At 59.4% G+C, this 17,852-nt stretch overlaps 1 protein-coding gene across 2 annotated transcripts in view; it reads left to right on the top strand.

Annotated features, from left to right (window-relative positions):
• SLIT1 (slit guidance ligand 1) overlaps positions 1-17,852 on the top strand; it is a 61,061-nt gene that overhangs the window by 29,526 nt on the left and 13,683 nt on the right. For both annotated transcript variants that reach the window (XM_086467250.1, XM_086467248.1), the window contains exons 5-9: positions 15,617-15,688; positions 15,816-15,887; positions 16,321-16,392; positions 16,691-16,854; positions 17,264-17,411. In XM_086467250.1, the coding sequence (XP_086323376.1) occupies positions 15,617-15,688; positions 15,816-15,887; positions 16,321-16,392; positions 16,691-16,854; positions 17,264-17,411 (528 nt within the window). The remainder of the gene's footprint in view (positions 1-15,616; positions 15,689-15,815; positions 15,888-16,320; positions 16,393-16,690; positions 16,855-17,263; positions 17,412-17,852) is intronic.

Genomic DNA, 17,852 nt, shown 5'->3' with positions numbered 1-17,852 from the left:
CGGGGAAGGGGCAGGTATTGCCTGGCCCCACAGACGCTGTGGCTCCAGCGAGCAGGTGGGGTTTAGCCAGGGAGAGCCTTTCAGCTGGGAGGGAGAGCAGTCCTCGGTCCTTGGCTTTGTGGCCACCGATGCGCGCTATCCCTGTGCCCTAATCTGTCCCTGGAAAAAGGGGCTTGAGGCCGCTGAGTCCCTGGAAAGCAGGCAACAGCCCTGGAAGGGGGTCAGTTCCCCAGCTTAGGGCTGTCCTTTGGCTGGAAGCTGAACTCAGAGCATCCGTCCCCTGAGCTGCAGAGGTGAGAGCCTGTCCTGGAGAGCCCCCAGGTCTGACCTTCAGCTGCGAGGCTCTGGGATGCTGCAGGGGAGGGTGCAGATGGCTCTGGGGATCTTGTCGTCCGTGGCATGGGCAGTCCGATTAGAATCAGGGTGCCTCTTTAAGCCAGTTGAAAGCCCAGCTTTGATGTACTTAGATCCCCAACCTTGCTGTGTTTTGCAGAGAGGGCATTAGCAGGAAAGGCAGGGCATTAGCATGCAGAGCCTGGCCCGATCTGGGGTTACACATCTGCATCCCTGGGGCTGGGTGATGGGGCACCAGGGATGGTGAGGGTCTGGGGGGAGCATGGCCGGGATGAGACACCCTCCTCCCTTGCACGAAGCCCCCCGCCATGCTCTGGCAGCACCATGTCTGCCCAGGAAAGGGCTGCCCAAACCTGCCGTGCACCAACATCAGGTGTTGCTTTCCCAAAAATGTGTCTGAATCCCGTGTCCTGCACTCCAGAGATGCAGGATGAGCTGTTATTTCTGAAGATGCAGGAGTGCCTGGGAGAAACAGCAGCCCCTGCCCATCACCTGCCACAGCCTGAGCCATGACTAACCCTGCCTAACCTCCCCAGAGTGCTCCTTGGGTTGTGTGCCCAAGGAAGCATTTCTGGGTGAGAGGCATTGGACTGATCTTTCCACCAGCCCCAAAAAATGTGCTGGACTCCTAGAGGGGCTATGTCTCCTCCTCTGCTGCTCCCCAGGGCGCTGATCTTCCAGGTGTGCTGGTGCAGGGCCTGGTGAAAAATCACACTGCCAGGACAAAGGCTTGAAAATAAGAATTAAGGAGCAATTAAGGGTGCAAGCGTGTGTGCAGTGTGTCTGCATGCTGGTGGGTGTACGGACATGATGCGTTGGGTGATGGGTTGCACTATGTGTGCTGCAGTGTGTACGGGTGCAACGGGAGATGCTCCCAGGCAGTGCAGGGGTGTGTGGAGAGCCCCTGGTCCGAGGGTGCTCCGGCATCCAGCAGCATTACCCCAAGTGCAAGCTGCAGCATGGAAGCTGTAGCAAGGAAGGGGCCGAGTACGGCTCCTCGCTCCTGCTGTGGCTGAGCACCCCTGAGCGGGTGATTGATCCTGGCATTAAAGGCTCTGGGAGTGCGAGCCCTTGTCTCCCTGCTCACCCTCCCTCGCCTTGACTTGCCTCCAGTCGTGCAGCTAATACAGGCCAGGCCACTCGGATATCAACTTTGAGGTGTGAATTTCAAACGGTCCCTCTGTGCGCATCCCCTCTCCAGTGTCTGATGGGGAGCACCGAGAACAGCAGGAGCACCAGGCACATGAAACAGCCCCGTTCAAAGTCCGATGCTGCGGCTCCTGCTTGCAGTCCAAGTTAAGTTTGCAGGCAATTACCTGGTGGTGTTCCCTGCCTTTGCTTCCAGGCTTTTCCATTGCAAACCGCCTGCTCTCTGCTTGGCTTTTAGGGGAAGAGCCTGTCAGCAGAGCAGCTGCGAGCTGTATTGGGCTGAGCTCCTGCCTGCAGGTTACGGTGAGGGTTGCTGCAGTCCTCCTGTGCCCCATCCCATGGTCCCCACGGCTCTGTCTCAGTGCTGAATTTGGCTCTTGCACCAAGCAGGCGTTGAGGGTAGAGGCACAGACGCTTTCTGTGCAGGAGGCAAAGCGAGGCAGCCGTGCTTTGGCCTCGTTCAGAGCCAACACATGAGGATGGGACAAAACCCAAGCCCTTTTCTCTCCAGATGTTTTCTGGCTGGAGGGATGCAATGGGGACCACTCATCCTGCGCTGGATCCCAGGATGCCGCGGGATGCTCATGTGCTCAGGCGGAGCTGGGGCTGTGTGTGTGCAGGGAGGATCCATCCCCGTCCCCGTGCGAGGCAGAGGCGAGACGGCGTGTGTGAACTCGACTTCACAAGACATCAAATGTGCTGCAGTTGGAAGAAAATTGGCTCTCGGAGCTCCTTTCTTCTGGCGCCGAGCAGCTCCCTGCTCCTGCTCCCCCCTCAGCGGGTGGATGGGCTGATAATATGAGGAAGCGCCTGCTCCCCTCCAAGCTGCGGTGCCGGGGATCTCATCTCCAGGCTTGCTGACAATTTGCATTAATGTTTACTTAACTAACCGGGAGCCCTCTTACATCCCAACCGCCTTTGCTGCGGGGCTCGTGGGGGCTTGTGGGGGTGGCAGGACCAGCAGAGGCGTTTCTGGGCTGCCTCCTTTGTGCTCTGGGAATCTCCAACCCTCAGAAAAAAATCCAAACTCTTTACCAGAAGACAGGGCCCTTCTCCGAATTTACTTGAAAAGATGTCCCGGATTTCTGCCCAGCCAGAACCCTGCATTGTTCCTAGGCAGGATTTAAGTGGGGGAGCCGTCTAATTTGCAGTATTTTACATTTCTAATATGTTGTCAGAAATGCTTTTAAATCCCTGTAATATTTAATTAGGAGACAGCTTTTGGCGTATTAGGCGGGAATGGAGCTGTCTAATTAGTTATTGGCAATTTCATACCCGTGAAGGTAATTAAGTAGGTAAAGGCTGGAGGCAAGCTCCCATGCATGGATCCACCCCATTTTGGAGCTGCTCTGGGGTGCAGTGGGGTGAATGCTGGTTGTCTGGCCTCGGAATGGTGCGTACCCATCCAGGGCTGCTTCCACGCTTTCCCCCTCCACGGGGTGAGGGATGGCTGTTCCCACGGCAGGGACCATGCCCAGCCCGTGGCTGGGCTGGAGCAGGACATCTGCCACCACCATCGGGTCTCTGGCCACCTTCCACGGGGCTCTGACACCTTCTTGGGCCCGTGACGTGCTTGTCTCCCAAACCTGGTATTTTTAATCTTGAAACTGAGCTGGGATCTGACAAAATATGAATCATCCAAGAGATGTAAGAGCGGGCAGAGTCCCTGGCAGACTGGGGTGTATTTTTAGCCTGCACGTGTTGGAATTTGACTGTTTCTTAGAGAAAAAAAAGGTTTTCAGATCTGAGCGCCTAGCTATGGCCATGCTGGGAGCCCTGCTACCGACTCCACATTGCATTGCCTGCCTTGAAAATAAAAAGTTTATGTCAGTGTGGGAAGGAGGATGAGGGTACGGCTGTGCTGTGCAGCCCCTGCTCGCCTCTCCCATCACAGAGGACCATGCTGGGGGTTGAGACCTGCCCTGTGCCCACTGCTGGGAGCTCAGGGGTGCTGGCATTGGCACATGCATGTGACTAGGGGTTGGCTGCTCACCCTTCTGCTGGCCCACACCAGCAGCCATGGCTCAGGGTAGCAACACTTGGAGCTGGTCACAGCTGGGGCACTCCCAGGAGTGTGGGTGTCTCTGGGGGCACCAGCACCTAAAGTTGCACGTGTAGCCCACCCATGCTGCCATGTCCTTGCACACTTGCCAGTGTCAGGTGGCACATATCCGTCCCCAGGCTGCCCTGAGATGGTTCCTGCTGCATCCTGTGGCAGGGTCCCAGCCCACGATGCCCCCGCTGTGAGACGGGGCTCCCCAGCCACCCACATTCCTTTGAAAGGGCTGATATCTGCCCAGCTGCGCCAACGTGGGTCTCTCCCTTTCTGCAGGGTTTGCAGCCAGGACCCCACTGTTCGGGAGATTTCATCCCCCCCCTTAATCTTGGTGGTTGGAAGCCGGGGAGCCGATAATGATGAGGGAGTGTAAATGTCAGCAGGAAACCAGCTTCAATCAGAACTGTTAAAAATAAACCCGCCAGGCCTGCTCTGGCAGGGGTAATCAGCCTCATCGGCTCCTCTCCCCGGGTCCTAGAGCACGAGCCACAGCTGTGCCGAGCAGAACCCGGCCACCCGAGCAGCTACGCTGGAGTCTGGCTGCAACGTTGGCAGATCCAGCCACAGCCAGCAGCTCCCTTGGAGCTGGGAGCAGCGACCCCCCATGCTAGCCAGGGTGTGGGGACCCATCCTCTCTCCCTGAATGCACTCTGGCTCTTCCCTTAGTGGGAATCCCTCCTGCAATCCCAGCTGGCCTTCAGCGAAGTCTCCCTTCAGCATGGGAGAGGGGCGTGGAGGTGAGCTGCTTCAGGCATGTTGACGATCCCCACGAGCTGCGTGCTCTGGCGTAGCATGGGTGATGGCGGTGAGATGCTCAGCCTTCATGAAAACACAGGTGACTGGGAAATGCCCGGCCGCCTCTGCCCAGCTCAGCCAGGCTGTGGCAGGAGACGTGGACACGCAGGTAACACAGCCCCTGGCTGTCCAGGTCCGTCCGCAGTGCAGGGTCAGCCCGTGTCCCCACCTGCAGTGAGGTGCGCTTGGAGCAGAGATGGGGGTGGTGGTGGTGGTGTTAACCTCAAAGATAATTAACCCTGGGGGCGGCTTGAAAAGCCCTGTCACTTGAGCTTTAATATGGAGGCTGAAGGTCTGTGCGAGACCCCCAGATGCCCGTGGGCTTGGGGCCGGGGCTCCCTGGTCTGTGCCTTGCAGTCGGGCACTGCTGCCAGGCTTGCTGCTCCTCTGAGGCTTTATGCGCATGTGGCTCGGGGAAAGACAGGAGGAGCACCCAGATGTGCCTCCGGCAACTCATTTCTGCCTCCCCAAAACAAGGAGGAACTGTTGATCCCCAGCACAGGCGAGGTCTGTGGGCTGCAATGTTTTATGGCCTGGGTGGCTGCAGCTGTACTGACTACCTGCAGGCAGAGGCTTCCCCAGATTCATGGTGTGGTTTTGTGCCAGGGGCTCTTGAAAGAGCTGCTCCGTGTAGGAAAGCCCCGTAGGCTGGGGTGCAGCTCACTGTCCCCTGTGGCATGGCCATGACCCATAACTGGGTGCTGCTCTCCCAGACCCTCTCAGGAGAGACATTACTGGGGCAAGGGCAGCCCCAGCTTGGGCCCAGCCTTGCAGCAAGGCTTTGCTGCCCTGCCAGCATTTTTGTCCTCGCTTTGACATGTGCCACACGGGATAGTGCCTCATTATCTGCCTGTGGGGTTGTCCCTGCTGTGCTGTGTGCTCCTGCGCTTGGTTCACATGCTCGGGCGCTCTCACAGCCTCACACTCACACTGCCCTGTTTTCCACCCTCCTTTCCCATCGGACCCTTCTCCTATCAGGGCTGTTTCCTTCCAAACCCTGTGTACAATCACATCTCTTTTTCCAGCTGGTGGGCTGGATTTGAGATGTCCTGCTGGCTCCACCCTGACTGCCAACAGGGGCTGATGCTTTTCACCCGACGATGCATCTCCTACCTTGCATCCCACCGCTGGCTCTGTGGTTGCTCCCAGGTGCTTTCTGGAAGCCAGGTTACGAGATGCAGCTGCTGCTGAGCCAGGAGTTTTGCCTGTCTTAGTGCTAGGGCTGAGCGTGAGGAGCTTGAAGGACCCTTGGTCATGCCAGGACATCTCACCAAGTATCCCCCATCTGGGTCTTGCAAGGTTCAGCATCCATTTCAGAGCATCCTCCAGGCCAGAGGGAGTTTGCTTTAGCCCTTCCCAAAGCTGAGACCAGGGTTTAGAGTTGCTATCCCAGGACCTGCAAAGCTGAGGAACAGCATCGCAGATCCGCAACGTTGCTTCTTGGCTCACCAGCCTGTGCCAGATCTGGGACAGCCGGGATGCAATTCTCAGCTTGGCTCAGCCTCATTCACACCTCGGAGGAATCCAGGAGGGCCGGCAGGGCTGGCTTCACACTTATTAGCAATTAAAAGCCTCAGAGTCTGGGAGTCAATTAGCTCTGAGCTCAGCAGTGCCACAAACCCAGGGGATGAGCCTGCTAACAAGAGCCACAGCCAGCTCCCCACAGGGCTTGGAGCTGGCTCGCCAGAAGAGCTGTTTGCTTTTTCATTTACACCTTGGATGAGGGTTGCTGCATGATGTTCAGGGTGTCTCCTCGGGTGTGAGCTGCCGGGCAGGGAGCGCACGCTGCGTGCTGAAGGGTGCAAGGCTTCCTGGTGTGCGGGGCTGGAGCCTGGCACCTCTCCCAGCGTGGCACAGCACTGTCACCCTGCAGGGCCCTCCGTGCATGGGGTCATGGTGGGGTGAGGGGGGATTGACCTTGTCCTAACCACCACAGGGCTCACGGGCAGGTCTCACTGTGGCATCCTGCAGTCTGCTGGAGGTAGAGCCATGTGTGGTCCAGCAAATCCTCACCTCTACCCCTCAGCTCGCTCTGCCTCAAGCTCTGGAGCTGCTGGACTGCGGTACCCTGATTTGCCAGGCACCCTGGGATGTGCTGGGTCTCTGAGTACTGGGATGATGCTCTGCTGTGAGCAGTGGTTTCCCTCTGCAACTGGAGAGCAGAGGGGCAGTGAGCTGAAGGTGGGTTTGGGGAGAAGGCTGGCAGGGTCATGCAGCCCCCGGGGAAAGGGATGGCTCCGTGCCTCTGATTTGCAGCACGTCAGAAACCTGCTGGAAATGAGCCGGGTGATACAAATGTGAAGCAGGTAGGTGCACAGGCTGGAGGGCAGCGTGGGAGCTGGAAACAAAACATGCTTTGGTGGAAGGTTTCACAGGGATTTCCCGCTACTAGAGGGCAAGACAGAAGCAAAAACATTAAAGGGGAGAGAAGAGCAAGCTTGCTGAACACCAGGGTGGAGGGGAGTTGGAGGTGGTGAAAAGCAGGAATGGAGAGAAGCAGGAGGCCATGCAGCAATGGGGCCACTGGCTGGGTGCCTAGGCTCCTGGTGGGACATGGAGGCTGTTAGAGCTGGGCAGGTGCAGTTTTAACACGTGGTGTCCAGCCAGATACTTGCTGGAGGAGATGAGCCCCCATCCAGCGGTCAGTGGGAGCCAGGGGAGACATGCCAGCCACACAGCAGGTCCCTTTGCAGACCGTGGGAGATTGGCTGTTGCTGGGTATGTGCTGCAGGGCCTCTGCCAGACCGCGGGGCGTGGGGCACACGGGGTGCTGTGGCTCTCTCCAGGCACTTTGGGATGCTGGGGAGCTGGTGGCGATGCCTCAGCCTTTTGTTGGCTCCCTTTCCCGTAGATAAGGAGGTTGCAGGAACAAAGGGACAGTGTGGGGAGGGGGCGGCGACAGGCATCCAGGGTTTGCAGCTTGTTATTTCACTTGTGTTGCCATTAAAGCTGCTGCTTTTAACTTGTTTCAGTCTCTGAAGAGGCTCTAGGGTGGGTGGCAGATGCTTCATTCCCCCTCCCTCCCACCTTCCCCTCTTTTCCTTGGCCAGCTCCCCTTGTTCCCATGGCATCCCCCTTCCCACAGAGGCCGAGTCCTGTGTCTCTGGCTTTGCAGCGCAGCCCATGCTGGAGCCACTCCTTGCCGGAGCTGGACCGGAGCCACTGCAGAGGCGCTGCCCTGCACAGAGAGCAACCCCTGGTTCACGCAACTGCCTTCCCTGTGCAGATCATCCCACCCGCCATGGACATTGCATGTCCCTGACGTCCCCTGTACGCAACATGGGGCTGCTGGTGTCACCCACAGTGCATGCACCTGAACACCTCAACATCCCCGGTGCACCCCCTAGGCATACGCAGGTACCGTGGTGGCATGGCTGGGTGACACCAGCTGGTGTCAGTCACTGGTAAGGACAGTGGCCCAGGTCGTGGCACGGGTCAGCAGCATCCCTTTGAAGCTGCTGAGATTTATGCGTGCCTTGAAATGTTTTGCTAAATCAGCACCACAGCACTGGGGCTGAGACTCTTCTCACTGTTGCCATGAGCATATGCTGCATTTTACATGTGCTCTGCTTGGCCATCCAAGCAACAAACCTCTCCAGCTTTAATGTTTTGGGAAGTATCTGCATCTCAGGAGGGAAGGGACCAGGGCCAGAGCCTGTGGTCAGCATAGCACTTTGGGAAGCCTTTCCTGACAAAGGAGTGGTGTGAAGCATTGCTCCCCGGTCTGGCAGCATTCTCCTTTACTCTTTGCCTTGTGTACATGGTGGACAGGCAGAATTTGTTGATTGAGCTCCTATCGCTGAGGTCTATGGTCTAAGGTGCTCAGCATGACATCATGATGTCTGGCAGCATGTTACCTTGCTCCAGCAAAGAGTTGTTTTGTTCTTATATATATAGGCCTGGCAAGGATGAGCTCTGATCCATCGCTTTCACTGGTGCTGAGGTAACAAGAAATATTACTGCAAAAAGCCTGATGTCAGGATGAGGGCAGCTCTCCTAAGGGAAGTGATTATTTATTGTTGCTTGGACCTCGGTGGATGTGACCTAGTGTGTCATCCTGCCCGCCAAGAGATGCTGAGGACTCTGGTCCCTTCAGGAGGACTGTCCCACGGCCAGGAGTCACATCACTTCCCCATGGGTGGTGTGTGAGCAGGTGACAGACATGACAGGTACATGGCCCTTGCACAGGGGAGGGGACCCCCGGGGCTGGGCAGCCTGTGCCACTCGGAGCATGGGGACTCTGCAACTTGCAGGTGAGGACATGAGCCCCGCTTTCTGGCTGGGCTAGCATAGAGACATGCATGAAAGTGCATATAGAGGCCAGATTCCCCATGCCACCCAAGAGCAGTGAGCCCTGCACAGGGCAGGAAAGGCCAGTGGTGGCTTTCAGGCTGCTGTGGTGGCTAGAAGAAGGATTCCTGGACCACCTCATCTCTAGGGCTCTGGTAGGAACATCTCCCTGCCTTTGTACAGCACTTTGCTGTGTCACAGAGATGTCTCTTGCACTGAATACAGCTTGCTGCCACAATCCTTGCCCCCTCTGGGTGTACTGTTCCTGCTCCGTGCACCCTGTCCCCAGTATCCAGTACCCATCGAGGCGGCTGGGTCAGACGGTTTCTGTGGCTGCAGGTTGTGGTCTCCCCCAGCACGCTGCAGGCTGCAGCACCCGGAGCCAGGAGGATAATGAGATCTTAATAGTCCAATTATATCCCATCGATTTACTCAGCACGTAATTGTTGGCGGCTGGGGCTGTCTGATGAAGTGCTCGCTCCGGCTGCCAGCGGGGAGGGCTGTGCTGCGCCGCCCAGCCTGGGATGCTCCTCACAGCAACCAGCTGTTCCCCCTTGAACCACTGCATTAGCAGCCCCCGCCCTGACTTGCTGTCGTCGTCGTCGTCCCCCCCCCCCCAGGGGGGGCATGGACAAGAGTGGCAGGCAGAGACTCGAGCGGGGGCCCTGGCACCCTGCCCTGGTTGGGCAGCGGGTGCTGGCATCGGGCTGACCCCAGGCTGACATCCCCCACGCTGCTCTGGGGAGCAGGAGGGTTGTACATCTCCGCCTCCCGCTAAAACAGGCTGACAGGAGAAGTGACTCCTGCTGGGTGACAGTCCCTGCTGGCTGAGCAGCGGCTGAACCGTCTGCCGTGCCCTGGCAGCCTGCACTGGGCAGTGTGGTGGTTACCAGAGGTGTGCCCAGCTGGTCTCCTGGCAGCAGTAGGCAGCTCCTGAGCATCCACCCGCAGGTGTTCCTCACCACAGCACGGCATTGCAGGTGCATCTCTGCCCTTTTCTTCTGTTCATTTCTGGTTTGAGCTGGCTGTGGCTGGGAGTCCCATGGACTAACAACACGTAATTTGGAGGAGTCACTCTTAGCTGTGATTTTAAGCCTGCCTTTGTGATTGTGCCGGTCATCCCTTGCTCTGGTGGTGTGAAAAGCAGTGAATAATGTTCCCTTTCCCGCTCACCGTGCTGCTTTGGACCCTGTCCCATTGCCTCCACTTGCCTGTCTGGCCCCTGCCAAGATGCCGTTGCCAGAGACCCGATGATCTCTTTCCTGAGTGGCAGGGACTCAACACTGAGCCCACCATGCTGCACCCTGGCCCGTTGGCACCCATGCATCAGGCTCTGCCATCCCACCTTGTCCTCCGCAAAGCCCCAGGGGCCAGGGTCGCAGTGGGTAACAGGCAGCAGCAGGCAGTGCACAGGCTCCCCGTGGCCTTGGGGATGGCAGAGTGGGGTAGGGGCGGAGGGGGTGGGAGGTCTGTCTTGTCCCCCTTGGCCAGGATGGAGCAGTGCTGGCAGCTGGGCCAGCGGAGCCCATTAAAAATCAAACAGCCTGACGTAATGCTGGGGGCACGCCGCAAGAACCTGAACCTGAGCCGTTGCTGTGGGGCTCCACTCACGCTGGTGCTGGGGACCAGGGCAGGTGACATGGTGGACAAAACCCTGCCTCGTTACCCCCCAGGCACCCTGCTAATACAGCAGTGGGGCAGCTGCCCCCAGCCTCCAACAAGCAGCTCGCCTCTGGGACACCCCTCCTTGGGCACTGAGTCCTTGCAGCACTGGGGACTCATGTCCATCGTCTCGAGTGGATCATGCAGCTGGGACACGTGGGTCCTTGGAAACACTTGTTTCCCCCAGCGTGGGGCTGTGGGTGCCGACACCGGCACAAGCAATGGGTGTAGATGCTCCACTCTGCAGCGAGAGTGCAAAACCCCCGGAGGGACTCTGGGCTGTCGGCCACTAATGTGAGCACTGATTACTCTATCGATCTTGCGTAATCTGGGAGTCTTTCTGTCCCTTCACACTCGCCCTTGTCACCTGTCAGGTGGTGGAGGTCGTGGCGTGAACAGCCGTGTTGGCGGGGCAGCCCTGGCTCTGCCCATCCCTCTGCCCTGGGCAGGCTGTGCTGGGACAAACAGCATGTGTGGTGTGACCCAAGGGACACCGGGCTGTTTAACAGCTGCTAGTGCCATGGTCCTTGCTGATTTGTCCCTGACAGGCACTTCAGCTTGGGGAAATGCCGGCTACACCCTGGTACAGCCTCCTCCAGCACAGTGCCAGTGAGGCGAGGCTGGGATCCAGGGAGCACCTATCCCAGCCTGAAACGCTGGTGCTGCCCAGGGCTGTGTGGCTTTGGTTGCAAGGGCAGCTGCCTTGTTTGCTTGAGACTTGGTGGATGGTTGCTGTGGTCGAGCCTGCCTGCAGTGGCTGGTCCCAGTGCTGGTGGAGTGGAGCTGCTGGGGGAAGCACCCAGGACCATGAGCAGGGATCTGTCATGCGTTTTCATCGTGGGAGCAGCAGCCTGGCAGCAGCTGAAGGGTTAATGCCTTTGATCTGCCCCAGTGAGCAGGAGGGTCCGGGAGCCCACTGCCTGCTAAGGAATATCCAGCATGGAAGCTGGGGAGGAACCAAATTCAAGAGGAGAGCAACCCGCTATGCTTCACCCACCTGGGCGTGTGGGTGCTGCCGGGGCAGCTCGCCTGTCATGGTGTGTCTCCGCAGGCCTTGCCAGTGTAGCTGGGACACGTGGGCTACAACTTTTGCTCGGGCAGAGGTGCCCTGGTGGCTGCCGACGTCGGGCGAGACGGACCTCTGCACCGCCGGCAGAGCCAGCCCCGGCGGACACTGCCAAGCTGGGCTGCCTGGCGAGGGGAGCGCCATGCCGGAGGGCTGCCAGGCCGCCCCAGCGCTCTTGGCAGGCGGCGGGGGGCTCGGAGGATGCGGGGCCAGCGCCACTGGGAAGCAATTACCTCCCCGCTGCGTCCGGCCCTAATCCCCTCACACGGCGTGCGAGGAGCCGGCTCGCCAAACAAGGCTCAATCAGGTTAAAGTGTGAAGTCAGGATTAGCCAAAAGAATGAGAGCGTGGTAATAGCCCCGGCCTCCCTGCCTGGCCGCCGCAGCCCCGTTGCGGCCCCCTCCTTCCCACCCGCCCTCCGGCCCGCCGGGCTCTTGCAGGGGAGATTAATGCTGCTGGGGTTTGTTTGCCTGAGTGGGCTCCCCACTGGGAAGCGATGTTGAACAGTTTTGCTCGGGTGCCCCGTTAAGTGCCGGGCAGGGCGGCGCGCTGGGGGGTTGGCTCCCACCGCCGAGCCCTTGCCAGCCCCGAGGGAGCCGTGCTCCCCGCGCCTGGCTCCTCGCCGAGGCTCACCGGGAACTGGCGGCGGTGGGGCAGGGGCTGCTGGCTGCCAGGAGAGCCAGAGCCGCGGGTACCTCCTGACCCACCGCAGATAGTGCACCAACTGCCATCGTGCATGCGGTGGGGTGTTAGATCTGAGCAGGGAAGTCTCCAAAATCCCAGTCCCTGACCGCTGCCATCCCCTATGCTGTTCAGCCGGGGTGGCGGGGGGAATTGTGTGGACATAGCCTGGCCGTAAGGCTTTCGGGGGGCTTGGAAGGAAAGTGGGCGCCCTCCTTCTCCCCGTTGCACAGCCATGGGCTTGCTGTATAGGACAATTGCCATGTTGTGCCTCAGTGTCCCTGTGCTGAGCTGCTAATAGGCATCTGCTGGGTCAGAAACCCCTGGGGGAGGTGAGCCTTGGGACAGAAGGGGTCTGGGATGGGGCTGGGGCAGGAAGGGGTGGAAATGCAGTGTGTTTCTGGGGAGCAAGCCAGGGTCCTGCTTTGCAGACAGGCTGCTGAGAGCTTCCAGCTTTGGCATGCGCATGTGCTACGGCCTCCACAGAGGGTCTGCCTAAGTGCAGACGTCTGTCTCCGTCCTCTGGCATGCACAGGGTGGAGGCTGTGTGTCCCCCATCACCTGCTCACCCCTTGACATCCTTCCCACTTTGCACCCCTGGGACTATCGGAGCCCTCTGCACCCTGTGCCATGGGAGGAGAGACTCCAGCTGCGTGGTCCCCGTGGTGCAGTGAAGGGAGAATGGCTTTGCTGTGGATGGGCTGGCTGCTTGGGCATCCCCTGGATTCAATAAACAGGAACTGTTAAACTTGGAGCTTTAGGAAAAGATCTGGAAGTGGAACCAGAAAAGGCAGAAAGGGTGGCTGTGACAACATGGCAGGGGCTGCTTTCTGTCCCCCTCCTCTGTCCGTGCCCATCTGCTGGCTGGTCCCCAGCGGGGCTGTCGGACCTGTCAGTGGTTGTGGTCACCACTGCAAGCTGACACTCCGCCTGCGATAGCAGCGACATGCTTGTATTTGGCGGGGTGCGAGGTGGCACTGGCGCAGCCGCCGAGGGTGCCGCAAGCCGTGCGGCGGAGCGAGGAGAAGCCGTGCCATCTGCTGTTTCTTTGGCGCCAAAGTGTGAAGCAAACATAGCTGGGAGCTATGAAACACCAGGAGGGAAGGGGTCATGCCTTGTTCCGACACTGGGGCCTGAGGATCCCGCAGGCAAAGCATGTGTTTGTCCTGGTGTCATCAGCTGTGTAACCATGCCGGCAATGTAAGCCCAGCACCAGGGCCTTGCTGAAACCCTCGTATCCAGCGTCTGTCCCTCTTGGCTTCGGTACCCCCAATGGCAGCACTTCATCGGTGACTGTCACAAAAAGCTGTGAAGGGGAGAAGCCTCGCAAAGTCAGTTGCAACCTTCTAGCAGCGTTTCCCTCGCGAGCTGTAAGTGAGCAGCTTGCAGACAGACGCCTGGGTTTACTCCCCGGGCGGGCTGGGACTCCCATGTGCTGTGAGCGGAGAAGCGCAAGCAAGGCTTCCATGAGGGAACCAAACAAACTGCAGGCAGGGACTGCCCGGGCAGGCAGTGCCAGAGGTGGGAGAGGGGTGCAGAGCACCAAAGCATGGTGGGTGCTCCCATGCTTGGCCCCGCTGCGACCGGTTTAATGTTGGAGGACAGGCAGCTGCCAAAGGGGAGCAGGATGCATTGAACATGTTGCTAGGAAGAGTGGTGAACTTCTAGGGGGTTTCTGCAGGGGTCCCTTCTTCTAAGAGCCAAAAGGGAAAAGGGATTTGGGATGATGCTGCGTTTTCCTGAAAGGTCAGTGCCGTTCCTGGGGGTCTCTGTGCTCGTCACGTCCACAGCACAGGATGGGGAGGGGGCGTTTGCATCTGAAGGGGTGCTGGGGTGTCGGGGGTTGCTGCAGGTGTCGGGTCCTTCCCCTGTGGAGATTGCGAGATCCCTTTCGGGGGGGGGGGGGAAGGGCTGGAGCAGGCAGCGCAGGCAGCGCAGGCAGCGCAGGCAGCGCAGGCAGCCCGGGCCGGGCAGCCTGGCAGTGCCGCCGCGCGGGTAGCGGTGAAATTGCGCTTGCTGTGCGCCCGGCTGCTGGCTGGGGAGCTGGGATTTACCCCTCCCCGGGAGCTTGGGCCCTTCTCCCATCCTCTGCCCCAGCAGTGGGGCTTTGCCAGCCGGGTTTGGTTCCCCAGGAACGAGCCAGAGCGATGCACCAGCCCCTGCTCCCTGCATACGGTGCCAGAGCGATGCACTGGCCCCTGCCCCCTGCACATGTGCAGGGGGCAGGGGCTGGTGCATCGCTCTGGCACCGTATGGCAGCTCCTTGGTGGCCGGGCATCCCACTGGAGGGCTGGGCAAGCCCACTGTCCTTGGGTTTTCCTTCTTCTCGTGCAAGCAATGCTGGGTGCTTCTCGCTGGGAACATTTCCCTGTTGTGGCAGTGAAGCTTTTGGCTGGGGTGAAGTCCCAATTTGGGGACCTCTGGGTTTTTGGGAAGCAGCTTGTGGGCTATGCTGAGACTGTTTTCTGGAGGAAATGAAGGCATGGGGAGGAGCGTGGATGCTGTGCGTCCATCCTGACCCAGCCCAACTGCTGTGGGATATCAGTAGTGAACAGGCTTTGTTACCTTGAAGCAGAGCTGGTGGGCACTGAGTGCGAAATGCTGGCATCCAGGGACACCCCAGACCACCTCTTGAGGCTGGGATGGGGCTGTCTGCATGGCCTGTGTAATGCTGGAGGGTGCTTGGTCTGTGCGGGATGCCCTGGTCCTGCTCCTCGCTCACCCATGGACTTGCTGTATAGGACAAATGCCATGTTGTGCCTCAGTGTCCCTGTGCCAGAAGAGAGCTGGGGACTTGGCCTCTTGCCCCATGGGTGGCTGGAGCAGAGCTGTGCTGGAGTGGGGCTGGGGGCAAGCAATGCAGGAGCCTGCCAAGCTCAGAGTTGCTCCTGACCCTTGGGGTGGGAGAGGGAATGGCTGCACGGGAACCGTAGGGCACAAATACGATAGGCAGGTCCCCCATTGATGGGGTGAGCTGAGCCAGTCCACCCAGACTGTACTTGCAGTGAGATTTTTATGGCCTTCATGGTCATTAAAAGCCAACCCAGGCATGGTGGGGGATCCAACCTGCTGCCAGCCCTGCAACACAGAGTCCATGTGGACCTGGCACGCACTGGCATTGCAGAACAGGTGATTAGACAGACGGTGCTGTGTAGTGATGAAGTAATTAATGACCCAATTATTTGTGCCCTCTGAAGTGCGGGCAGGCTCCATGGGAATGCCTGCTGGAGCCACTAGGTGTAATTACCAGTTAATCAGCAAGGACATGTAATTATAGCAGTCAGAGGGTATTTAAGTATGGAGGGTTTTCCCGGAGCTGTGCCCTGCTGCTTTGCTTATCAGAGCTGGGGACAGCAGTGCCTGGGGGGCCCCAGCCACTTGCAGCCACCATGGATGGAGCCTTGGGACGGCCAGCAGGGCAGTGGGCAACCAAGGACCTGAAGCCAAATTATAGTTTCCTAGAACCCCTGGGGGCATACCGCTGCCTGTAGGTGCCCTGGTCCCATGAGGCATCGTGCTTTGCAGGCACTACTAATTTTCCTTCCTGCCTCTTTCTTCTGCAGAGACCTGAGTGAGAACTTCATCCAGGCCATCCCTAGGAAAGCTTTCCGTGGGGCCACTGACCTCAGGAACTTGTGAGTCCCAGCAGGCATGGGCATGAGGGAGTTTGGGGTCAGGTCTGGTGGCAGGAGGCATTGGGAGCCACCAGTCGCTCTCTGCCTGGGCTGTCCCAGCAATGTTCCCTCTGTCTTTCTGCTGCAGGCAACTGGACAAGAACCAGATCAGCTGCATCGAGGATGGGGCTTTCCGTGCCCTGCGGGGGCTGGAGGTCCTGTAAGTGGCCAGGGGCCGGCTGGACCCTCTAGCCCGCAAGCCCCACGTGGGTTAGGGGTATCCCCGGGTGCTCCTCACTCACTGAGGTTACTGCAGGGACATCCCCAACATGCCATCTCTCCCTGGCCCTGAGGAGGGGCTGAGCAGGAGTCTGGTACCACTGCTGCAGAGCTGTGCTCCAGGGCCTGATGCTGCCCCAGGAGGTCCATCTGGCTGCAGCTGGCTGTGGAGGAGAGAAGCCTGGAAAGGGCAGGAAGCCCTGCCCAGGGGTTTGGGCTGTCCCCATCCCTCACCTCTCTGTCTGTCCATCCACCCTGTGCTGGGGGGGGTCAGTGGGTGCTGTTGATCCCAGGGGTTTGGTGCCACCTGGACCATCTGACGCTCCCATTTACGGCTTGGCTGCCCTGACCTGCCCCCCTCTGGTTTCCTACAGGACCCTGAATAACAACAATATCACTTCCATCCCTGTATCCAGCTTCAACCACATGCCCAAGCTGCGGACGTTGTGAGTGCTGGGGCTGTGGGGGTGGGAGGGACCCCTTGGGCTGGGGTGGGATGTCCCCAGCTCTGGGACAGCTCTGGGACAGCACCGTGGGGAGGGGATGGAGGGGATACTCATGCAGAGCATCCCCAAGCACTGCCAAGCAAGGTGGCCTTTGAAACCAGTGCAGATGCTCTCGGTCTCCTCGCTGTCCCCCTCTGTATGCCCCCAGCCTTTGGGATGAGCCAGGTTGGGGCAGCTGGAGGGCAGTGGGGAGGGCAGGGTCTGTCCTGCGGCCACTGACTGCTCCATCTGCCTGCAGCCGCCTGCACTCCAACCACCTTTTCTGCGACTGCCACCTGGCCTGGCTCTCGCAGTGGCTGCGCCAGCGCCCCACCATCGGGCTCTTCACCCAGTGTGCTGCTCCAGCCCAGCTCCGTGGCCTCAACGTGGCCGAGATCCAGAAGAACGAGTTCAGCTGCTCCGGTGAGGGGGGACGGGGGAGGCAGCGGGTGCCAGGGCAGAGACGCGGGTCGGGGGGAGCAAAGCCTGTCCCATCGATGCAGCCTACCTCCACTCCCTGCCACGTGCCCCAGCTCAGAGCCTGGATGCACGCTGTGGGCTTAGCTCAGGTCAGCACCGTCCCTGGTGCGGGGACAACATGGGGACAACACCACCCTATCAGTGTGGCAAAGGGTGCATCAGTCTGTCCCCTTGGAGCTGTGTGCCTTTTGCACGGGGTTGGGGCACACTGGGACCTTGGGCACCTGCTCAAAGGTGCCACAAGCTGTCCCAGCACACCGAGCTGTCACCAGGGTCCCTTCCTCGGGGTGCTGCCACCCACCTGCCGGGCCCAGCTCTTTGCAATTCCCATGCTCGGCTGCTTCCCTGGCAGGACAAACGGACGCAGCACGTGCCCAGCTTTGCAGCTTGTCCTCTGGCTCCTGCCCGGCCATGTGCACTTGCAGCAATGGCATCGTGGACTGTCGGGGCAAGGGGCTGACGGCCATCCCTGCCAACCTGCCTGAGACCATGACAGAGATGTGAGTATGGCCCCACACCGTAAACCCTGGGCTCTGGGTGGCTCAAGGCAGTGGGGACACAGGGGCAAGCCCCAAGGTTCAGCCGCCGTGCGGGGCGGCAGGCCTTCCTTGCCCTTCTCCCATGCTGCCCAGATTTAGCCCTGGATTTAGCTGCATTAAAAATGTAAATAGAGAAATAATCTCCTTAGAGGAATCCAATTATGGTGCAAAGCCCCTGCTGGGACAGCGAGCAAAGCACATGGGGAGGCAACAAGTGCCCCCAGACCCAGGGTGCTGGGTGGGAGGAGATGCTTACCCCCACCCCAGCCGGCATGGTCCCCCCACCCATGGCACCCCTCCCTGATGGAGAAAACCCCAACCACATGCTGCAAGTTGTCCCTGGGGTGAATGGTGCCACTCCAGTGGGGTAACTTGCTTCAAGCTTGGGGGTCTTGCAGCCCC

Source organism: Leptosomus discolor, chromosome 6 (assembly GCF_034619465.1).
Source record: "Leptosomus discolor isolate bLepDis1 chromosome 6, bLepDis1.hap2, whole genome shotgun sequence".
In the NCBI taxonomy this organism is placed as follows: domain Eukaryota; kingdom Metazoa; phylum Chordata; class Aves; order Leptosomiformes; family Leptosomidae; genus Leptosomus; species Leptosomus discolor.
The sequence above is the reverse complement of the archived record's forward strand: the minus strand, read 5'-3'. Positions and strand labels throughout refer to the sequence as shown.